Below are 23,989 nucleotides of genomic sequence, written 5' to 3'. Positions count from 1 at the left end.
TTGAGCAACCTCCACACTGTTTTCCAGAGTGGCTGCACCAGCTTGCATTCCCACCAGCAATGTAAAAGGGCTCTCCTTTCTCCACATCCTCACCAACATCGGTTGTTTCCTGAGTTGTTAATTTTAGTCACTCTGACTAGTGTGAGGTGGTATCTCGTGGTTTTGGTTGGTATTTCCCTGATGCCGAGTGATGTGGAGCAATTTTTTAAAGTCTGTTTGGCCATGTGTATGTCTTCTCTGGAGTAATGTCTGTTCATGCCTTCTGCCCATTTCTTGACTGGATTGTTTGTTTTTTGGGTGTTGAGTTTGGTCAGTCCTTTATAGATTTTGAATGCTAGCCCTTTATCTGATTAGACATTTGCAAATATCTTCTCCCATTCTGTAGGTTGGTTGCCTTTTAGTTTTGGTCTTGTTTTTAAACTTCACTTTCAAATGCTGCTCAAAGAGCTCTTTTTCACCCATATGCCCCAGAGCAAATGGCTTTGGAAGATTGAAGGTGGCGGAGCTGGGTGGCTCAGTCGGTTAAGCATCCAACTCTTTGTCTCGGCTCAGGTCATGATCTCAAGGTCCTGGATCAAGCCTTGCATTTCTCTTCCCTGCCCCTTCTAGCTCATGCATGCACCCATGCACTCTCTCTCTCTCCTCTCTTTTCCCCTCTTTCAAAAGAAAAATTGATTTAAAAAAATAGAAGGAAAAAAGGAAGGAGATTGAAGAGGGATGGGGCCTAATGACCTCTGCCCACCACCCTCCCTTTGCCAAAGCGTCTAGGCCTGGGGCAGGTACAGCAAGCAGAATGCTACTGCTAGTGATGTTGCTGGCCTCTTAGGTGGCCAGAATGGCTGCTGTCCCCAAGCGGGAGTCTCTGCATGCCCCACTGCCTATGGACTTCCTCCCATGATGCTCCCAGGACATTAGTAGTCTTTCAAGAGATTGTCCAGCAATCCTGGCTCTCCCTCAGTGGGTAGCATTTATATCAGGCACTCCCCGACTCGGGGCCCTTTCGTCTGCTCATCCCTGCATTATCTGCTACAGAACTGGCAGGAATGTGTGGGCTCCATCTTCTGTTACCTGGAAGCCCCCTCCACACAGCTTCTCTCCAGCTTGTCCCTCCCCGACATAGGTGGCCAAGAGGCAGACCTGCTAAGTCTGAGCTGAGTAGATATCCATCCAGGGCCTGGAATGCCAGCACCCGACTTGGAGTGATTCTCTTGGCACCTCTACTCTTTTGTCTTCGAGGAGTGCAAGGACTCCACCTTCTTTTCCTTGGTGAGGGGGCGAAATATGCAGACTCTGTGATCGTCAGACATGACCACGCTCCCTGCTCTGTGACACTTTCTCACCTGGATGTTCTGTGTTCTTTGTTTTCGTTGGTTTGTTGTTGTCTTTCATCCATTGAGGCATTTTATTTGCATGTATGTATTACATCCCGAGAAAAGGAATCCCAGGATTTTCCCTCCTGTGTGTTTTCACCTTGCATCGTCATGGTCCGTGGTGCCAGCTGAGGTTGTCCGTACAATGAAACCAAACTGGTGGGACAGGAGCAGATTATCCTGCCATTTTTCTTAATCTTTGAGTTGTATATCCAGTCTGGGGCTGATCCCTCCATACTTGTTTAACCTGCCCATGAGGTTCACAATGATTTTCCCAGCTCTGTGTTCATCAGGGATTTCAAATTGCCAATGTAACTGTGCTTCATTGTCACATGTAGAAACTGAAGGATAACTTTGGAGCACGGCTGAATAAGAGCCTGGTGTTTGCCTGTCTTTTCGGCATTCTTAAGGCTCTTGGGGGCATCTTTCAGGACGTTCATGTGGAGTTCATGGGAAATCACATTACAGTGGCACAGAAAGATGGCAGAAAGTCCTCTAGATCTTACCTTGACTTTTGGGGTGGGGAGTGATGATGATGTTTGAGAGTAAGACTGGTTCTGGACTAGTGCAGTCTGTGGGAAGGTGCCTGGCCCTGAGTTTTGTCAACTCCCGGAACTTACAGAGGAAAAGTACGTAGAGACTTTTATCCTCAAATGGGCTTTATTCACTTTATTCAATTTCAGGGTTACAAGAGCCCTCTCACTTGGCATACTGTTTAAATTGTAGGATAGGAGCCATTTTTGGAGAACCTGGGTGGCAGGCACTGAGCTAAGGGCTGTATGTGTTTTATATCTTATTTAATGACCCCCTCAGCAACCTTTTTAAAATTTTTTTTGTTTTTTTGTTTGTTTTTTAATTAATTTATTCATGAGAGAGAGAGACAGAGACATAGGTAAAGAGAGAACCAGGCTCCCCTCAGGGAGCCCAATGTGGGACTTGATGCCAGGACCCAGGATCACGCCCCGACCCAAAGGCAGATGCCCATCTGCTGAGCCACCCAGGTGTCCGTCCCCCTCCGCCCCCCGCCCCCCACCCCAGCAACCTTTTGAGACCAGTATTCATATTATCCTCCTCATACAGATGAGGAAACTAAGGCCCAGAGAGATTAAGTCTCACATGGGAGGTCTATAAGATCTGCTGTGGCTAAGCTACTCATGCCTGTTTCAGAGGCCTGGTATTTTCTGTCTCTCTCCACCGTTTACACTTCTAACCACCTGCCTAATTACTAGAAAAGCATTATTGTGTTTAAAGAAATAATGTAGTTTTAATGCTTTTTGTTTTCCTTTTGAAGATGATTGAGTGCCCCGAGGCTCCTCCTCTGATGAAAAACATCAGTGGTTGGAAAGCCCCACAGGTACTTGTCTGCCTTTTTCAATGACTAAAGCAGGGTTTGGAACCCCAGGAGGGTGTATGCACCTGTCTTTGAAACATTGCAGCAGATCTGCCTTGCCCCAACCTGCCTGCCAGAGGACCACAGAGAGCCTTTGTTCCAGGGTAGAGGCTGCAGGCCCAGATGAGCCCCATGCAGACGCTACTGGTTTGGGGCACTTCCTCTGGACTAGGTCTTCCCGCCCCCTCTGTGTTCCAGAAGGTTGGACCTATCCATTGTCATGTGAGCTTGGGCCTCACCCCAGCCTGGGTGATTTTCAAAGTCCCTTCAACCCCTCCCCGACACACACTCCACCTGTCTCGACCATCTGTACACCTGTCCTGTGAGGAAGGATGGCCTGTGTCCTTGTCCTTGGGAGTTCTGAGAACACCTAGCCCTGAGCCCATCCTCCTGTCATGGAGAAGTCCAGGTCTAGGGGGTGAGGCATATCCTATTTTAGTTCAGCAAACATTTCCTGGGCACATCCTGTATACCAGGCATAGTATATCAGTCATGCAAAATTAGGTTTAATTTCAGTTAGTAGAAGAGCTGTACTAGTGGTATGTACGCAGTGGTGGCCAAAGAAAGGCAGTGACTGGCTTTGCCTGGGCAGTTGGGGGCTTTCTGGAGGCAGTGATGTTTCCCCTGGGTTTGACAGGGTAAATCAGGCATTCACCAAACAGGAAAGGGAGGTCGTGGGAAATCTAGACCAAAGACGAGGCATATAGATAATATGACAGGAGCAAAGACTAGGTCTTTGTCAACCTTGAGGATTAGAGGGACAGAGGCAGGAAGAGCCTTCCAGGTGCCTCCAGGAAGGAATGAAGTTGGTTGCCGACTTGATGAGCTCAGACCTGGCTTGGCCAGAAACCTAGATGCTGAGCTTCTTCTCCTTTTATTCTAAGCCAGAGAGCAGAAAGTCTCTCTGGACCATTAGAAGAAAAGCAGCAGGCGGATTGTTTCCATTTCCTCCTACCCACATCACCTCTTTGGCAGTGTGGACCTGATTCTGTTACCGAAAGGGGCCCTGTAGGCTCTCACACCCCCCCATCTGTCCCATGTCCCCTGTGGGTACAGTCATTGACCGGCTTGATGAGCAGGACCTACAAGGGCTGCAGGAATGGGGTGGGAAGTTATGTGGTGAATGTAGGTTATGTAGATGGCCCATCTGGAGGCACAGTGCTCCGGAATCCACAGTCCCGAGTCAGCTGGGTGAGCTGTGCGGTGCCCTGGGCTAAGGGAACCGCCTAGGAATTCTGACTCTGCGGTCTGATCTGGGCTAGCCCTCCCTCTGTGCCTCACCCCCCGCCCCGTCCCTTCTTCCCTACGAAGCAGCTTTCTTTGCATTAGATTGTTCCAGTGTTTGTGTCTTTGTAAACCAGGCCTGAGGTTTCTCTGAAATAATGCTGAAAGAAAAGAACTGTTTTTCCTAACCTTCATGCCCAACATCCCATACAGCATCTGTGCAGATTCATACCAGCCAGTGGGAGCAAAGAAATCAGAATCCAAGGGAATTAAGAGTCAAGGCAATACTGAAATCTTTTTTTTCTTTTTTTTTTTTTCACGATTTATTTATTTGAGAGTAAGTAGAGAGAGAGTGTGCATGAGAGAGAGAACAGGAGTAGGGAGGGGGCAAAGGGGTAAGGGGAGGAACAGACTCCCTTCTGAGCTGAGGACCCTGAGATCATGCCCTAAGCTGGAGGCAGATGCTTAACCAACTGAGCCATCCAGGTGCCCTGGCAATACTGAATTCTAATGGAAATTGAAAAAATGGCCTCGGTACTTTGTTCATTGTACATGGGTGTGGCCACAGGTAGAGAACAGCAGTCCGGTTCTCCTGCAGGTTTAGGTGCCAGCTAGCTAGTGTCCATTCTAGCGAGGTCTCTGTGTTTTCTTCATCTTCTTTCTCTAGAAATCAAGGGTGAGGATAGTTGATTAGACACTAAACGATGCTCTTTTTCCAAACCTTGGGAAATGTCATGAGGGTAACATTTTTGTGGGCTGATGGATTTTGTTTCTAGCCCGTTGGTGCCGCCAGCTTACCAAGCCTCATGGAACACAGACACATGCCACTTGGAAATGTGGAAAGAATACAGTTCTAGCTATTTTGGATACTGTCTGTTATGGACCACCCATGGCAGAAACTGTGTGGCTTCCAACCCCAAACAGAGCATCTGCCACTCTCTAGTTTCTGTGCTCTGAAAAGAAAATGAAGCAGCCCAGACCCCCACCAACTGGTGGGTGGGTAACCAAGATGTGGTATATCCATACAATGGGCTATTACTCAGCAATAGGGAGACACAGCGAATGATACATGCTCTAAAGTGGGTCACCCTTAAAAACATGCTTAGTGAAAGAAGCTACATGCAAAAGGCCACATATTCCATGGCTCCACTTAGAGGAGGTGTCCAGTAGAGACAGACATTGTAGAAACAGAAAGCAGATTCAACATTGCCTGGGAACGGGTTTGGGGATGACTGCCAGTGAGCGTGAGGACTCTTTTTAGGGTGATGGAAATGGTGTAAGATTAGAATTTACTGAAAATCGTTGTGCACTGAATTTTCTGGATGCAAATTACACTTGGGGAAAAGCTGTTTAAAAAAGAAATTTTGCGGTGGTGGCGGGGAGAGGGGGGGTGCACCTGGGTGGTACAGTCAGTTTAGCATCTGACTCTTGATTGCAGCTCGGGTTGTGATCCCAGGGTCATGAGATCAATTCCCACGTCAGGCTCTGTGCTGGGTGTGGTGTCTGCTTGAGATTCTCTCCTCCCTCTGCCCCTCGGCCCCCAGCCTGCTCACTCACGCATGTGCCCTCTCTCAAACACAAAAACCCAGAAGCTCACCATTGACATTTGTCTAATTTGAGATCATTTGTCATTTGTTTCCTTTTGATGCCTGTGACTGGGGCAAAAGTGGGAAGGAGGATGGAGAATGGGAGCTTCTTAGGCTTCCTGTAGGTGCAGAGCCCTTGGTGGGAGGTCTGAGGAGCCTGGAGGGGGCGTGGCCATAATTTCTGAACCAAAATTGGAAGTAGAGTCAGGCAGTGTCCTGGGTGTTTTTTTTTTTTTTTTTGTCCTGGGTGTTTTGCCCTCATTTTCTATTCAACCTTCACTGAATTCTCGTAACAAGCCTGTAGGAAAGCTGCAGTGGGGCATATGCCCATTTTAAGAAGGAAAACAGGCCCAGAGAGATTGAGTCTTCTGAAAACCCAGTCTATCCAGGACGAACTGTAGAGATTCAAACCCAGGTCTTTCTGGCTCAAAGAATCTGTGATCTTTATAATAAAAATACTACCTGCTCAAGAAGTATGTTTTCAAAGACTGTGCTCTTGGACAGAGAAAATGATGCCTTAGGGACCGATGCTGAGTCATGAACAGTAAGTGACTTAGCAACCACGGTGGGTAGAGCATATGACAAAGCTGTCTCTGCCCTGGCTTGGGCTGGCCTGCCACGAGGTGCTGAAGCAGACATGCCTGCCTCTTGCTGTGGACAACCCATCTGCCCTTGGGTATGCCGAATTTTTAGTTCCTCCCTTTTTTGTTTTTCTTACATGGTTCCAAAAAAAAAAAAAAATTGTAGCATGGAATGTGCCAACATTCCATAACAATAGAATACTTCGAGAAGACTAAAGAATACATATATGCCCACCAGCTAGCTTAATAAATAAAACCTCATCTGGTGTGCTTTTACATTTGCCACACATGATGGGTATACAAGTAACCCGAGTTACACCGGGTTGGGAGACCCGGCTTGGAGCTGGACAAACCTAAGTTGAAATCCCAAATCCCAACTCCATCACGTACTCCCTTGGAGAGGTCATAAAACCATTCTGAGCTGCTGGTTTTCTTTAAAAGAGAGACATTAATACTCACTTCCAAAGTTGTAGGGACTGAATGAGATCATGCTCATTAAGAGCTTAACCTGATACATACTAATTAGTAGTCGTCCCTGTTCTTGTAAACCATATAACCCGATAGCTATAAAAGGCACGAAAAAATAAATCTTACATAGATTTCACCAGTCCACATAATTAGCTCTACTTTCTCCCTCCGGTGAAGTCAATTTTGAGGGGGTGTGGTTTCCCGAGTTCCTTAACAGGTGCCCAGCATGCCAGCTTTTGATTCTGTCCCAACTGCCTGCGGGGCCCAGCTGGGTGACCACGGGTGCGTCCCTTCACGCTCCAGAGCCAGCTGACCACTCCCCCATCCCAACCTCACAATCTGTGACTCTGATGTGCCTGTAAGAACATCTAGAAGCAGAAATGGAACAAAACCACAGGGGTGCGTGTGCTGCCCTTTTGGTTTCTGTAGGATGGAGAGGGAAGCAGAGCTGCAGGGCTAGAGCCAGAAACGGGGGGCCTCAGCCAGCTCTGGGCGGCTTTCTTTGCTCCTCGTGTTGCCCAGATGGTTTATAAGCATCTTCCTTTGTCTGGGCCCGTCCTCGTTTACACCTGTCCACCTGGCATCATTAAAAGCTCCCCGCTTTCATGCTCAAGAAGTATCACGGTTTGCAAGAGACGTCCTACGCTGACCACAATAAAAACTGTTCCTAAGGCACGAACCTGGACCTGTATGGGAATCTCCTACAGGATTCTGGGGGCTACGGTGATTAGTAGCCGAGCCTGGGGAGTACAGCCCCATTCACGCTGTGCTTTCACAGGTATGCTCTTACTGGACCAGCAGAAACAACCTTGTGTGATGGGGAAACTGAGTCAATATTGCCAACGAGGCCCAGAGAGATCAAGTGACTTGCCTGGAGTTGCACAGCTAGCACCTGCCGGAGTATAGACGGGAACCCCTGTCTGTATTGTCATCTCCGTTTCTTCAGGGCTGGCAGTCACTCAGCCTGGCCTTGTCAGATCACGCCCAGGACCCTGGCAGGCGTTCAGGGAATGGGGCTTGTCTCTGAAAGGACCCCATTCATAGCCTCTGCGCTGCGACTGGTCCCGGAGGAAGCTCTGGCTCCTCTATGAGCAGTCCCTTCCCGGCCCGGGGCTAACCTGGATGTGGACATTCTCCACACAGGAGATGCTCCCCTTGCCAGTTCAGAGAAGGAAATCCAGCCTCAGGTGGAAGCAAAGCAGAGGGAGCCCCCAAAATTCCATCTTCCTGTCCCTCAAGCTGGGTGGCCGTAGTACTTCACCTTCGGGGTCAGCGCAGGCCCAGGCCTTCGCGTCTGGTGTTGAGAACATACAAGGAAGGATTCCCCAGGGAGAAACACCCTCGATCCATAGCCTCGGCCTGTGCATCAATATTTTATTCCTTCTCTGCAGCTTTTTATGCATGCCTCGAGGCAAATGCATTTTATTTTATTTTTTATTTTTATATTTTGGCAAATGCATTTTAACGTCTAAGAGGTTCTGTTTGGAATAAAACTTTTCTGCTCCCCCTCAACTCTGTTCGCATTTTTTTTTTTAATACAGAATTTTTGTGTGAGTTCTTTATGAAAGCGAGTCCTATGGCTTGTCCCCACACCCATCCCAAATTAAAGTTAGTGATTTAGTAGGCAAGGGAGACACAGAGCCATGTGTTTGAGGGAAGGCTGGTGGGATAGAGCAAGGTGAGGATTTGGGAGTGGGGTGGGGGCCACTTGGCATGCACGAAGCGGCTGGAAGCGGAGAGCGGTGTTTCCCCCGGCGCCCGAGAGCACCTCTGTCCCGGATTGGCTGCTCTGCCTGAGGACAAGCACGGTCTTGCTCAGGAGCCTGACTTTTTCTGGTTGTGTCCTTGCTGAGAATTTCCTCCCGGCACTTGCCAGACATCCAGTCGCAACTTGCCTCACGTATCCGCTCGCATCCCCACGGGGGGAGGATCAGCTCGCTTCTCTGCGGCTGAGGCCTGACTTTAATTGACGGTGTGATTCCAACCACGTGTTGGGGAAGTCTGGCCTGTCCTAGAGAAATGAAGCTCCTGAGCAAGAAAGGGCTCCCAAGGCGGGCCTCCTCCTCTAAAAGAATCTCTTTATTGTCTTGCAGAAATCAGGAATGGTAACCTCAAGGCCATCCTAGGCCTCTTCTTCAGCCTCTCCCGCTACAAGCAGCAGCAGCAGCAGCCCCAGAAGCAGCACCTTTCTGCACCGCCGCCGCCTGCCGTGGCCCAGGCGGCCGGGGCGCCCCCCCAGTGCCAGGCTGGCACTCCTCAGCAACAGGTGCCAGCCACTCCCCAAGCCCCGGGCCAGCCTCTCCAGCCGGCGCCGCATCAGCAGTCAAAAGCACAAGCTGAAATGCAGTCCAGGTGGGGACTCTTGCCAACTGATAATCCTGTATTTCATGTGGCATCCTCCACACGGGCCGAACGGTAGCCTCGGCTGAGCGTCTTGTCGCTTGGGCCTCTTCAGTGCGAGAACCACTGCTAGTGGGGGATTAGCATGACCTTGAAGTGGATGCAGCGGGGCTGCCTCCTGTGCCTGGCGGAGATGTGTACTTTTATGGGTCACGATGGCCAGCAGCCAAAGCTAATTAGCTGCTCTTGCCTTAGCGCTGGCCTATTATGCACATGCTCCTTTGCCATAAACAGCCCCGAAAATAGACCCCAGACTAGTTTGGTATGTTTGCCTAGGAGCTGGGTGTTCAGTGTTATATGTGTGAGTCATTTTACTTAGTGTAGGCTAAAGTTATGCTATAGATGCCTCTGCTTTAGCAGAAGAGAAATATCCAGAGTGCAGAAGAAAGATGGGAAATCCTTAGCAAGGAAGGGGGCGGCCACTTTCCCTGAGGGGGGCCACGGGCTAGGTTTTGTTAACCTTGGGGAGTTGGTTGTGGCCCCAGCCGTGGTCCTCTGTTTTGTGGGATTAGGGCTTAGATCTTGCTGATGCTCCCAGAGGGACTGATGGTGCCAGTGGGACTCTGGCCATACAATGATGTGCACTCAGAGCTCCAGGGCAGTTACCATCTACTGTGTCACTATGGGAGTAGTTGGCATTCTTAAACGACTCCGCAGAAGATCACCTTGTAAAACATTAATTTTAATGGCAAAGAGAGGGAAAGGGAAGGGGATTAGGAGCTAGGACGTTTTTGACTCATGGTAAAATTCTAGAGAAAAGTCCACAATAATTGTTGCTTAAAGCTATAAACCCTTAGTTATCAAATCCTCTGAATGTCACTAATTACATTGCTAGATTTCATTTAATGTTTGCCAAAGAGTAATGGCTTTTCTGGTTCCCCAAAAGCATCAGCATTAATAATCCTAGGGCTGGGCTTCTCGCTCACGTTCATGCCTTCAGCAGCCCGGTGTTGTTGGACAAAGCACAAATCAGTCCAGACACAACAGGTGCCTTATAGACGTTACAGCTTTTTCCTTCCCATGAGAAGTGCTACTTCCCGTTTGTGATGGTGTTAAAATCCTGCAGTGATGGATGTGCTGTAAATCAGATCCCCTAATTAATTATCTAATTATATCCAACTTACATGATGGAAATATGTAGGCTAGCCAAACTGCCTGGACTAGTAATGGGGAACAGGCAGCGAGCTTCTGTGTACCCTAACCTGAAGAACCACCTGAGTGAGAGCCATCCTCTGATCGGAGGTCCCTGGCGGCCCTGGATGATTGAATGACCAGGATATCATTTCCTACTGTATTCTATAGAGAGCTTATTTCCTGGATGGTAACTGGCAAGGGAACGGTTCTATAGTGGGGAAAGTTGGTAAATCTGGGTTGAGTTGTTAGAACTGTTCTTACTCATCCTCGAATCTGCCAAAATGCATCCAGCTATGTAGTTAGTGCTTGAATGCCTTCCATGTGCCAGGCACTGTTCTAGGCACTTGGAGTTCACAGATGAATGGGACCCCCAGTGTGCTCATTCTTTGCATTTTCCTGGAGGAGGCAGGCAAGTAGGAAGAGAACGCTCAGATTACAATAAGATGAGGGGATTCAGAAGGGTTAGGTTGATAACTTAGGTTGGGTTGATAAGAAATTCTCTCTGGGGATAGGACACCAGAGTGGAGAGAGGAAGGACATGAAGCAGGCCGTGCAAAGTTTAGGTGTAGAATAGATCAGCCAGCGGGAGCAGCTGGTGCAAAGGTCCTGTTATGTAAGAGTAAGTCTGGCAGGTTGGAGGACCAGAAAGAGGGCTGGTGTGGCTGGAGCTCAGTGGGTGAGGGGAGTTGGAAAATGATAAAGTAAGGTATCTGTAAGCAAAGCCTCCGTTTACATGCAAGACAGTATGACCGGTGGTCCCTGGGGTTGCATGGCCCTGCGGCCCTGAGGTCCAGTCACAGAGCACTAGCTAAGCTGGGTAAAGAGTTTGCATTTCATTTTATAGGTAACAGGAAGCCACTGGGGGGGGGGGGGGGGGGAGGGTCTTCTTGATCAAGAGAGAAACTTGATTTGATTTATAGTTTTTTAAAAAAATCTTCTTAGCTTCTCTGGGATGGTAGAGATGGAAGGCAGGACCCCAGGTAAGAGGCTTTTGGAGTTCTCCAGGTGACAGTGGTTTGGAGCAAGGTAGAGCAGACCTGTTGATGGGCCACTTTACACGCCAACAGGACTATGAATAGATGGACTATCTGGAGTGAGGAAGAGAATTCCAGATAAAGTTCAGATTTCTGGCCTGAGCAGTGGTAAATGGTGCCAGTCGTTGAGATGAGGGCACCTGGGAGAGGAACACGGGTGCACTGAGTCTTCCGAAGAGGACGCAGAAAGCATTCCTCAAACTTCGCCACAGAACTTCCTTCGTAGAGCATCTCACTGCACATAGGATTGTAAGGAACATGTGTTGAGCAACCCTGGGCTTGTGTCACTAAGCTATGCTAGCCCGAGGCACCCATTTCCATGGAAGGCGTTTGTTTTCTTACAAGAACCAGATGTTCCAGTCAGGACACCCATCTCCCAGTAAGGAAAAACATCCTACTATTAATAAATGCTTTACCTAAAGAAGAGCCAAACTTACTTGAGCCCGGTTTTTATAACCATTTATTCCAGAAAGATTCCTGCCATCAAGGCCCCCTGACTCTGTGCTGTGGTGCCATGCAGTGGCGTTTGGAGTTGCTGTATGTCCTCTCTTGTCCTTTATCTGGCCCAGATTGGGTTACTTCTGCAGACGACTGGTTTCACACGTTTTATACTGATTCTTTCTAATTCTATTTCCAGAGGACAATCTTATTCTCAAAGTTTTAGGGATCTGCTATCCCATGCTTACACTCTGGCTGTAAATATAAGACTAGTAAAATGGCATCACTGGCTTAGCCCCATTGTATTTCTACCCCGCATTTTGGCTTTGATAACCAGAGTCCCAAGGGTCATGGCTTGGACCTCGATCATCAGTGTTGAGTGTTGATGCAAGCCCCGGACGCTGGGTATCTAGTCCTCTGTTACAACTTTGCCAGATACAGACATGCCTGAACACTGTACCTGTTGGGGTAAGAAACACTAAAACCTGGCAGCTTTTCCATGAAATTTGTTAAGAAAGGAGTCATGGAAGCTGGCAAAGGAAATTTGCGCAGCCGGCGTGAGTTAATCAGAGCGACTCCTCCTTATGGCCCGGTGGAGACTCACGTTTACCTCTTCACTTCAGCTCTTATTAATCTCTGCGAGGCCAAGAACTGGCTCCATATTTTGCCTCATGACATTCCTCACCAGTGCAGAGTCCAAGAGAGGAGCACAGTCCCCAAGACTCCCTTTCTTCTCCATCTGTGTCTGCCTTACATATTATCAATATTTGGCTGTTGAGGAAAAATTCAGACAATTGCTTCATCTTTTTTCTTCTGCATTCTCTCCTGTCTCCTCCTTCACTTCCAGCATTGTCTTTCCCACCTCAGATCACTGCATAGGGTTCCAAACAACACATGTTGAGAAACACACGTTGGCATAGGATCAACAGGGTGTAGGGTGTATGGATACGAGAAAGGTAAATAGTTCTACCTTTTTATAAGGCAGTAAACACGTTTACCTTTCAATTAAGCCCAATCAAGATTCTTCACATGCACAAATTTTTCATCCAAAACCTAGAATTTAGGAAGTTCAGAAGACTTTAAATGAACATTTCTTAAAAAAAAAAAAAAAAAATTAATTTATTTGAGAGAGAGCAAGAAAGAGAAGCAAGCTCAGGGGCGGGGGGGAGAGATGGAAAGAGAGGGGGAGAGAGAGTCTTAAGCAGACTCTGAGCGGAGCATGGACCCTGATGTGAGTCTCCATCCCACCATCCTGAGATCACAACTTGAGCTGAACCAAGAGTCAGATGCTTAACTGACTACCACCCAGGTGCCCCTTAAATGAACATCTCTGTACCATTGAGAGCAAGTATGCCCAACACCAGCGAAGCTTGCCAACCTCTATACCCTTGTTTCGGGTCAGCATTTTATGGCACCTTTATCTGAAAAGCACCCTAGTAGAATAAGCAAATACAAGTATCTAGATACTCTTAGGTGATCAAAAAAAACAAAAAAAAAACAAAAAAAACACGAAAGTTCTTAGATAATCTTGATAGCAATTTCTTTGTATTGGAATTTTATCATGTCAGAAAAGTTAGACCTGGAAGGAAGACTGTGTATTGTAGGAAACATGGGCAGAAGGCCAACCAGGCGCATCCCCGTTGTCATAGACGCCTGTTAGTGATGCGTGCATCTAACATATCTTCTCTCCCCTCACTCATCTCTTCCACTTTTTTTCTTTCCCGTCATGCAGTGCATCATCCAAGGACTCATCTCAAAGCAAAATCATCCGCTTCACTCTGGGTCAGAAAAAGATCTCTAGGTTAGACTTTTCTCTGTGTCCTGCAAAGCATGGTTTCAACCCAACTCATTGATCCCTTTGTCCTGGCTAAGTTTCCTTTGGGTCCCTCTCCTCGTTTCATGTTTGCAGTCTGAGAAAACCAAACATGCTTTGGCTAATCCAACGTTGGAGAGTTTTGAGAGTGTGGAGGGGAGGGGGAGGAGCTTCGCTGAAAAGGAGTGTGTATGTGTGTGTCAGAGTGTACGTGACATGAGGGTGTACATACTGCTTCTGCATTTCACTGATTTGGGCTTTGGTTGCTCGGCCATCAGAATCCTTTTTTGATTTAGGGAGAGGTAAGTTTCTAGGTAGATTTTGTAGTGGTTTTATGATGAGTTTGGCTCCCTGCTCTGGCCTGGCCCTGATCCCGCCTCACCTGCATCTCCTTTGTGTGTGTGTGTGGTGCTTCTTATTGTTGCTGTTATTGCTAAAATTACTAATGTGGGATTGGTTTTCTTTTGAATGATAAAGACCTAAAGCATGAATCCAATTGGTCGGAGGAGACAAAGCAGCAAGGCAGCTATATCTCATTTTCGTTTCTGGATGCTCTTTTGTACCTTGGAGAGATTGCCTCGGTTACCTAAAAATACAAATTAGCCTTGCTCACTAACTTGACATAGACTTTGGCATCTACTGCCTCCTATGAGGACCCATTCCAGGGTATGGAAAATGCCAGTCATATCTTTGGGATCTACTGTTACTGTGAAAGTGGCAATAGCTAATATTCACTGAATGCTCGTAATGTACCAGTTGGAATGCATTATCCTAATTTAATCCTCCCGGCAGTCTTCATGCAGCAGGTGACATCATTACCCCCATTTTACAGATGAGAGAACTAAAATCGAGGAAGTTAGGTAAGTTACCCAAGAAAGTGGGGGAAAAAAATCAGGATTTGAGCCCAGGTGATCTGACTCCAGGCCCCTCACCTTAACCACTGTGTTACTCTCCTCTTCCTCCCCCTTGAAATCTCATCCTTATGGGATTGTCGAGGCTGCTTTTAAAACTCTTAGATTTCAGCCCTTACTCTTGGTCTTTTGCCTCACCCTGCCCTGTGCACCATCCCAGCACCCCAGAACCTGATGCTGGAGTGGAATCTCTTCATTTTCATTGAATTCTAATGGGATACCCACACTACATTTGTATCTGTATCCTACGTGTGACGAAAATCCATACTGCATGTCTGCCTGTTGCCCTACGCTGTCAAGCTCTAGGTGCCTTTGGTAGCCAGCGTTCTCTTTTTCTTTTCTAAAAGGCTACACATAGACCCAACTCAGAATCTACCTGGCTGATGGGGAGAAGGCGAAGGGCAGTTGCTTCTCTGTAGAACAAGTCCGTATGTTGCTCAGACTTGATTTTGGGGAACAGGAGGGCACCCACGTGTATCAGTGGTTCTCAGAATCCTGTGTCTTTGTCGGTTTGGGCTGCTAGAACAGATCACCATAAACGGGGTGATTTAAACAACAGAAATGTTTTCCTTATGGTTCTGGAAGCTGGGAAGTCTGAGATGCCAGCACAGTGGGGTTCTAAGGAGAGCCCTGTTCCTGGTTTCCAGATGGCCGTGTTCCTGCTATGTCCTCCCATGGCAAGCAGCGAGAGAGGAAGCAAGCCCTCTCCATTTTCTTCTTATGAGGCACTAATCCCATTATGAGATCTTTAACCTCATGACCTAAGTGCCTCCCATAAGCCCCATTTCCGGATACTGTCCCCTAGGGATTAGGGTTATGACACCTGAATAGGGGCAGGGGCAGGTGGGACATAAATACACAATTCATAACACTGTGCTGGAGAGCACCTGCTTCCCCTGAAAAATAACACGGGGTCCGACTTGGATACTCACTGCAGGGCACACGGGGTTCCCAGATCTTCCAATGTTGTGCAGATTTAGGTGTCAACCTAAATAAGGAGGTAAATGGAGGTGAGCTCAAATTACCAGACTCAAATTGAGTTTATTTGGAAATAGCAGAGAAATTGCAGTTTGAGAAATGCATGCCAGAGCAAGAGACAAGTGAGTCTTTTGAGGGCTTGGGGTGTGCTGTATTGATGGACCTGGAGTGCAAGAGGGGCAAGTGCCCCCAGAGTCCAAGCAGTAAGTTCTTCTGTTTGAGGCTGGAGAGGGATTCTTGGCAGATATTCACTGGTCAGGAGATAAGTTTCTATATTCTGTAAGTCAGACATTTATGGGAAATCAGACTCTCCGTTCTTAAGTGCTGTTCTTCTGAGGGCACGGGCATGAGATCCTCCATTTCCTCCTCTCCAGGTCTGTTGTAGATTGAAATTCTTTCACAGATGAAAGGAAAAGAGGGGAGTAAGCTTGGAGGGAACCCGAAATCCAGCGTTTGTTCCCACGATGTGCTCGGTTCTAGAAGATAAAGCAAACAGGAGCTAGCTGGGAAAATATCTACTTGGAGGCCCATGCCCATCCCGAGCGCGGTTTGTTATCAGTCCCGGATGATGGAAGGAGGCCGTGGCTGGGAGGCAGTGGGAAGAAAGGAAGGGCTGGAGGGTGAGGCCATGTCTGCCCCTGGCCCCCAGGGTGTGCCGGGTACAGCATTCCAAGCTGATTGAAAGTCAAGGTCTGGCTTCCGTTCAGGGCCACATCTCTCACCTCGAGTTTCTTTTGGATACATTTTTGTCTCTGCTGAGGCCAGTGAAAAGGATGTTCTTTGTTTCATTATTTGCCTAATGCTCCTCCTTGCGGTCCCTAACCCCCCTGCATTTCCCACCCCCAGCCTTGAGCACAATTCTGATAAGCATTTTAGCTGATCCAGGCATCACCAGATGTAGCAGTAAAGTTAGCTGCCAAAAGAAATAGCCTTACCCCTGCTGACGGAGCCAGACACCCCTCCCAGAGCCCTGGAAATAGGTCTTTTACTCAACTGCAAACCTTGAACATCGGCCAGAGTCAAACACCTTGATAGGTACCAGGGATGTCGAACAGGGTGGGAAGCCTCACCCTTGAGTCTGGATGCAGAGAAGAGGCTTAGAGAGGGAACCAGCACAGGGATGAAGGATTTCCATGAATTTCTGCCTGACTACAATGATCGTCCCTTGGCAACCCCGGTAGGCCCCGGGTATGTAGGCACACTCCATCTGCGCAGGCAAGGAAGCACGGCGGCTCTGAGTGCAGCTGGTCAAACCTAGTGAAAGCCCGTGTTTACCACTTAACCATGTCACCTGGGCAGATTATTCTCTAGAAGCCTGTGTTTCCTCACTGGCAAAATGGGGTAGCACTGCCTCATTCCCAGTGTTATGTGGGTCAAATAAAGTCATTTCCAGTCCTTTAATATCTGGTCTATAATGAGTGCACCGTAACCAGCCTATACAGCGATGTTGGTGTTGGGGGTCGATCTGGGCCAGCTAGGGCCATCAGGCCACCACTCGCAAAGCCCCACAGAGTTGATCTACACGACCATCTTGTGGAGGGGAAGCGGCAGGGCTAATACTTCTATTCTCTTTGTCCAGCTGCTGGAAAGCAGAGGCCATGGAGGTGAGAGGTGTGAGAGACTTAGCATTTAATGATCTCTGGCTAAAAGCATCTCCGATCACAACACCTGCCACCTGAGGTCCCAAGCATGTGCACACAGCTGTCATCCTTCCTGGAAGGGTCATCTTCTCCCCGCCTTTGAAGTGGCTTTGCTGGGGGAGGCGGGTGGCGGGGAATACAGCTTTCTTCCCATCAGCACGCAGAGCGCACGGAGCCGGGATGTGCTCACGGGTTATGTGCCAGGAAGGAATGACAGTTTACCACCCTGCCTGCTTGGCTCTGCGCGCAGTGAAGACCTTGACCAATGGCTCCAACAGCAGGAGAAGTTCTCTTCTACCTCTTTTTTACACCACTTCCTTTAAACTTATTTTAAAAAACAAAAAAAGGCAACCTGTGTGTTTCAAAGAACCCATCTGTGCCCTCTGTCCTTTTGTAACTCTGTTTTGGAACCTGGCACGATCTTGAGAAGTAGAGTTGTTCTTGCAGAGGAGTCCTTGGAACTTTCTGGCACCATAAATGACCCAGTGTTGACTTGATGTGCTCCCTTCTCCCTGCTTTTCTTCAGTGAGGCAGGCACCTTGGGCAGCATCTATCGTGGTACCCATGGCTGTTCCACGTGAGCAAGACCCCGTTCATTCTTCTGTGGAGAGGGATGCTGATGTTCAGGCAGTGACTGTTTCCAGACTGGGACTTGATAGAAGTTCTTGTGATGCACGACGATGTTGATAGTAATGAGAATGTGAGCTGGAGGCCAAGGGTCTGTGTTGCTCTGAACTAGAGGATACTCTGCTTTTCCACTCTAGCCCTGCTCTCAGCCTCCCTAATGAATGCCTCATAGCTGGAGGGCAGGACAAAGTCCAGATTCATACTGTGGCATCCGAGGCCCTCTCTACTCTGGCCCTGCCTGATTCTCCAGCTCTATTTCCTCCCAGCCTGTCCCCCACTCCCCAGCACACACCAGCCCTTCCTCCCTTCCTCTGTAGAATACCTCTCCCTCTCACCATGACTCCATACTCTCTTACCCTCCACTCACATTTCCGTTCCACGTGCTACATCTTGCTCTGGGATCGTCACATCTATTTGGAACCCTCCCTGACCATCCTGTCAACTTCTAAGGTTATCATTTTCCTTCTTTCAAGGACTTCTGGCCTTTGCATATCTTTTTTTATCAATATGTGTATAATTTAAGTGTCATCTGAAATCAATCAGCCCCTAAAGATCTAGATGAGATTGAATTAGAGCCCTGTCTTAGTCTGTTAGGGCTGCCATAGTAAAATACCACAAACTCAATGGCTGGTAAACAGCAGACATTTATTGCTCACATTTCTTGAAGCTAGAAGTCCAAGATCGGGATGCCAACCTTGTTGGGTTCTCGTGAGCACTGCCTTCTAGGCTGCTGATGGCTTTCTCACTCTGTCCTCACATGGTGGCAGGGGCCAGCTAGCATTCTACATCGTCTTTTATGAGGACATTAATGTCATTCATGAGGGTTCTGTGTAATGGCCTAATCACCCCCGAAGGCCCTACCTCCTGATGCCATCATACCGAGCAATAGGATTCCCACATGTAAATGTTTCTGACCCCACCTCAAATTCATACCATAGAAAACTCTTTAATTTGCAGAAAGTCCAGTGCCTTCCCCACGGTTGCTCATGTATCTTAGGTCCTCGGGGTCACCTTTGTCTTTGAAATACTACATTTGAAATCTTCTAATTTGCTTTGAATTAATTCAGGTGAACTGACTATCCCAAAGAATGTTTGGGTTCCCTCACAGGTAGATCCAAACAAGCCTTTTTCCTTACTTCCTACCCACCACATATTCATTCATGTCCTTTGTATGTGAGGTAGACTTTGCTGAAAATTTCAGAGGGATAGAGGAGGGCTGGCTTTGGAGCAAGCAACTATTCAAGCTCATTCACAACAAAACCCAAGTTTTAAGGCCTTGTGTTGTCCTAGACACCCTCTGAAACTTGAAGGCAATTATTTGGTCTCCACCTAGTCTTCCCATTTGGTCAAGTTGAAGGAGCTGTCCTGACTAGGGTGTTAACAGTGATGGGGGTAGAAGGTGACATGAATTGCCTTGAGCTTTGGGGTGGCTTTTGGTGCCTAAATATGTGCCAACCATTTTTTTTCTCATGTCAGCTGCCCTCAAGGCCTTCAAGAATTCCTTCTCCATTTCTTAGAAAATTTGACACAACCCTGTAGCCATTTGAAGGCTATGCCACCTCCTCTAGATCCTGACTTAGTGCAGAGAATCTGATGATGACCACCCATAGGAAATCAGAATTGTCTTAGTTGCTCCAAGAACAGGCATGTTTCACTGTGGGGATCGGAGCCTACAGATGGCTCCGAGGTACCCTCAGTATAAGGTCTCAGTCACAGATACTTGGATGAAGCTATTTCTCTTCTGGAATGTTTCTTAGGGAAATGAGGACCATCTGCCAAAGCCTGGCTTGCCTTTTTGAAAATGTAGATCTCAGACTCTTCTGTGTTGATTTTTGTCTGTTCTCTTCTGATAGTTTCATCTAGATTCATTGATTTGCTTTATTATTTGATTCCTTTTTGTACCAAAGCATGTTTCCTTTATTACAATGCCAAATTCATTTATGAATTTATACTCAGCAGAGAGGATAGGAAGGAGAATTAACATGCATTGAGTTCATACAATAGGCCAGACATTAAGCCCCATTCCAAACAAATAACTGTCCTATTGGAGAGTTTATTATTATTCCAAAGTTAACTGATCTGGAACATGAATCTTAGCTCATAATACTGGTCCAGTGTCATGTGTATGGAAAAGGCCATATTTTATCCATTATCCCACACTGCCTCACAGAGGACTAGATTTGCCTACCCAGTTCAAGATTGTACTCATCCATCCCATGCTTTGATCATCATCTTTCTATAAAGGCCCTGACTGCCCTGAAAAATCTGTGGTCCATCCCTGGGTCAGGGCAGTGGAGGCTCCTCAGCATCTCTGGAAGGGATGTATGTTTTTCCTTCTTGTTGCTTTTTGCTTCCCTCCTCCTTACAAAATTCCCTACCGAAGTAGAATGCTGTGGCCTTTTACCCTATACCACTTTACACCATTGCTGTGACATCATCTTGGAATAAGACTCCTGTAAACTATAGCTGGGTTAAAGGAGTCCAGCCCAAAGGACCCCATGTCTGCCCCTGCAGAAGCTCTACCATTGGCTGTGCATACTCTGCTAAAACTGACTTTGGAGGACTTACTAGATGCTGTTTGTATGCAAAGCAGAACCCAGAGGTACCACATCCCGTTGCTGGACCTCCATATTCAGTTGTGGTGGCCGTGTCTGATACCCATGTATAGACCCTGGCACTTCTGGTTTTTATACCCTACTCTGTGTCTGTCTTTGTGGGGTGAATATTTTCTCCAAACAAGATGGGGTAAATTAACAAGGGACAAATCCTCCTAGTGCACTGGGAAGTGTACTACCCTCTGTCACCTTGGTGGGGGAGAACTCAACCCCTTCCTTCTCTCCTAGTTCCTACTCAGGGAATTGGGCCACCTTCTTCTTAGCTGTATAAATTTTACAGTCCTCTCACACCAGCTCATGTTCTGTTTACTCTACATCCATCTTTCTTGCTCAGCCAGCAAGAAAAAGTTTAAAAGTGATTGCCTGCTTATATCTAAAATGCTTCCAGACTGCAGACTTCTTTGGTGCTTACAGATTTGTGTGGAAAGAGAAAGTTGAAAGCTTTATGAGTTGAAAGTTCAGGCTTATCACTAGATCTAATGCTAGTCAGCAGAGGTTCCAGTGGCTTTTAAACACAGTTAAGTGGGTTTTAGCTGAAAGTTATAACTATTTCATTATTTATTCATCTTTCAACTTTTAATGATTAGAAACAGCCTGCTTAGTAGTGTTTGAACCAGAATTCTGATCTGGGGAGTCTTAGCCTTAACTCTTTGGGGAGGAGGCCATAATATCTTTAGACATATTACAAAGATGTCTGCTAACTTTATTTCCCAAACCACCCCAAATGAGGTACTTTATTTAAAGAGAAAGTGTATGTTTGTCTTTAGGTTAATAGTTTCCTGATGGTTCTACAGAAAGAACATCTGATTTTATCCATCTACTGTGCAGAGAAACTGGGCTTCAGCCTCTAAGTAATGCCTATGGAGACAAGTTGTCAGGTGTTGAAGGAAAATGCATATCTGAACACGTGTTTTCATCCAGGCCATAAGTTTTTTCATTGTAGATGTATTGGGTTCTGAGTGCTAGCAGTTCTCTTTCTGACCATGATAGTTACATCATTTTCTTGATTCTGCAATCCTGAATTATGACAAACACCATATTAATACCTGTCAGAAGAGTACACACATAATGTAAAAAAGGTTTAGATTTTTTTTTTAAGATTTTATTTATTTATTCATGAGAGACACAGAGAGGCAGAGGCACAAGCAGAGGGAGAAGCAGGCTTCATGTAGGGAGCCCGACGTGGGACTCGATCCCGGGTCTCCAGGATCATGCCCTGGGCCGAAGGTGGCACTAAACCGCTCAGCCACCAGGCTGCGCTCAGCAAACATATTGGTTTACTCTTCCTTCAGAATTTCTCTTTGCTCAAAGGCAAACTCAGATTTTGCTGTTGGACTTTGCAGGGGTCATTAGTAGCCTAGACGTTTGTAGTGTTCCACTAAATCTTTTGATTGGCAAACGTCCACAGACCCAATGTCTTGAATGGTTTTCTTTACCTCCTGCATGGTTGCAGTTCCTTCTTCTGAGACACTGCTATTCTCCTTAGACCGTATCCATTATTCTGTTGCTTTTGCATTTTAGGCTTCCAGGTCCTACTGCAAGGGTATCCGCTGCGGGCAGCGAAGCCAAAACACGTGGAGGGTCAGCCACTGCTAACAACCGACGCAGCCAGAGCTTTAACAACTATGACAAGTCCAAACCAGTCACCTCCCCACTTCCACCACCACCACCAAGCAGCCATGAGAAAGGTAAGTCGACTTCTTGAGGGTCCTTTTTGTCATCTTCTTTATAGCAGATCCAGTTCCTTTGGGTGAGTGTGGTCAGGGTTGGGAGCAGGGTGCTAATAGGATGGTGGGCATGGGCCACAGGACATACTTGGCTGGCAGGAACTTTGTTATTAGAGGCATTAATAAAGTGGGGGAAATATGTTAATGGTTGCTGGCAGGGATACCTGTGTTTGTTTCAGTGGGGGTCCAGAAGACGCCTGACTACAGAGAGAAGCAATATAGCATTTACAATTTGAAAATAAACTTTCATAGAACATGTTCTATATAGTAGATGGTTTTCAGAAATGCAAGCTTCTTGGAGTGTGCATTGTGTGAACTGATAAGGTTTTTACCCATCAGAAGGGCTATGAGGGGAGTTAAAAACAAGGGTTTTTTTCACCCTTTGTAAAAGACATGAGGGTTGGCCAGATGAATATCTTGGATACATGTAAGGAATATACAACATTAATCTTGGTGTTTTGATGATGTAACTTTCACCAAAAGAGGATATTATTTTTTGCTATACATAGCCCTGAGATTTTAGGATGGGGGAAATGGTGAATAACCTTATGGGGGTTATTGCACAGAAGGTAGTGAAACAAACCTTTGCTTGCTTCAGTCTGTGTCTTGTGGGACATTGGAGAAACTGAGTCAGCTTAGAAGATTCTACAGTAAGAGGATGAGCCCTCCTTCATTCCTCCCAGACTCAGTGGTTTAGACTTCTTGGTGGGGAGTGGGAAGAACATGCTCAGATCTCTTGGAAGCATTTTCTATTTGGTAGGATTTGTCCTAGATGTGTCCCTCAACTTCCCCCAGACCCAGGAGAGCTGCCTCCCACTCCCTACAGTGGTCCAGGAGCCTGGACAGCCCTCCCACTGTGAACAAGATCGGAGCCTCCCCAGCCTACCCCTGCAGTCCAGGATGACCTGGTTCAGTGGAGCTGGGTTTCTTCCCTACCCCCACCTAGAATGCTTGAAAAAACATGGAGGAAATTTTTATATGGCTGACGTATATATGGCAGAGGGTTTTGCCTACAGGGCATTAGAAACTCTACAGCTGGCATAGGATGTGTCCACCAGTCAGGATTCTTTGTGATCCAGCCCTTGGCTTGTGCCTTAAACTCCTTTTTCTTCATCTTCTTTTCTCCTCCCCCCTCCCCTCTCCTCCTTTTTTCTTTTCTTCAACCATACCCAAATGTGGTCTTTTCAAAAGTGTGTTCTTTTCCAAAGTGTATTCTTTTTAAAAGTGTTTTAACTGCAAAAATAACATATGCTTGTAAAATAGTATAAGTACATGTCAAATAAAAGTTCTCCTTTGCATGCTCCCCGAAGGATACTAATATAAACCATCCTATGTATATTCTTCTGGAACTAATTTCACAGTACTTTTACACACACTCACACATGCACAGTATACATAGAAAGGTGGTTTTTATATAAATAAAAGCTACATTTTATTGAGTACCTACTATGTGCCTCCTTGAATTCCCCCACAAGCTATGTTGTTATCCCCATCTTACAAGGCATGAGATTAAGGCAAAGGGAGGTTAAACCCTTGCTGAGGCCACAGCAGAGATGGTGAGAGGTGGAGTTGGATCTAAACCCAGGCACCTTGGTTCCAGCATGGTTAATACTGTGCTTTTCCAGCAAGCGGGAAAAAAAATTCTCAGAGCCTTGCCCATTGAAGTCTGGAGACGTGCAAGTTGAGCAAGAGGAAGGAGCTAGGAAGACATCGGCGGGCAACCTGTGCATGGCCCTCTGCTGGGCCAGCCCGCCCTTGTCCCATGGTCATCTGGGGAGGAGCTGTCAACAAAAAGTCTGAAGGATGGATGTGAGACCTATATCCAAAAGATTGAGGAAGGAAAGAAAAGTTGCCCATGGGTAGAACAGATAGGGAAGGATGAAGCGTTGGCAGCTGGAACCTCGTCCCAGAGCCCACCCCAGATGCAGAGCCCCTCGGGCAGCCCCCTGGGTGCTGGGACAGTCACCAGTCTGCCCCTGTCCTGGTCAGGGGCTGCCATGTGCGCACAGAGCAGCTCGAGAGCCACAGTCCTGTGAAAGGACGGTGGCTTGAG

At 47.1% G+C, this 23,989-nt stretch overlaps 1 protein-coding gene across 10 annotated transcripts in view; it reads left to right on the top strand.

The window, feature by feature from the left end:
* NAV2 (neuron navigator 2) overlaps nt 1–23,989 on the top strand; it is a 396,930-nt gene that overhangs the window by 157,310 nt on the left and 215,631 nt on the right. For 8 of the 10 annotated variants that reach the window (XM_041729744.1, XM_041729743.1, XM_041729747.1 and 5 more), the window contains exons 5-6: nt 8,713–8,971; nt 21,731–21,897. The exons of 1 other annotated variant lie outside the window; for it this stretch is intronic. In XM_041729744.1, the coding sequence (XP_041585678.1) occupies nt 8,713–8,971; nt 21,731–21,897 (426 nt within the window). Of the gene's footprint in view, nt 1–8,712; nt 8,972–13,357; nt 13,427–21,730; nt 21,898–23,989 lie in introns of all 10 variants that reach the window. One more of the 10 variants, XM_041729751.1, reaches the window with a different exon arrangement.

Source organism: Vulpes lagopus, chromosome 15, assembly GCF_018345385.1.
Source record: "Vulpes lagopus strain Blue_001 chromosome 15, ASM1834538v1, whole genome shotgun sequence".
Lineage (NCBI taxonomy): Eukaryota > Metazoa > Chordata > Mammalia > Carnivora > Canidae > Vulpes > Vulpes lagopus.
The sequence above is the reverse complement of the archived record's forward strand: the minus strand, read 5'-3'. Positions and strand labels throughout refer to the sequence as shown.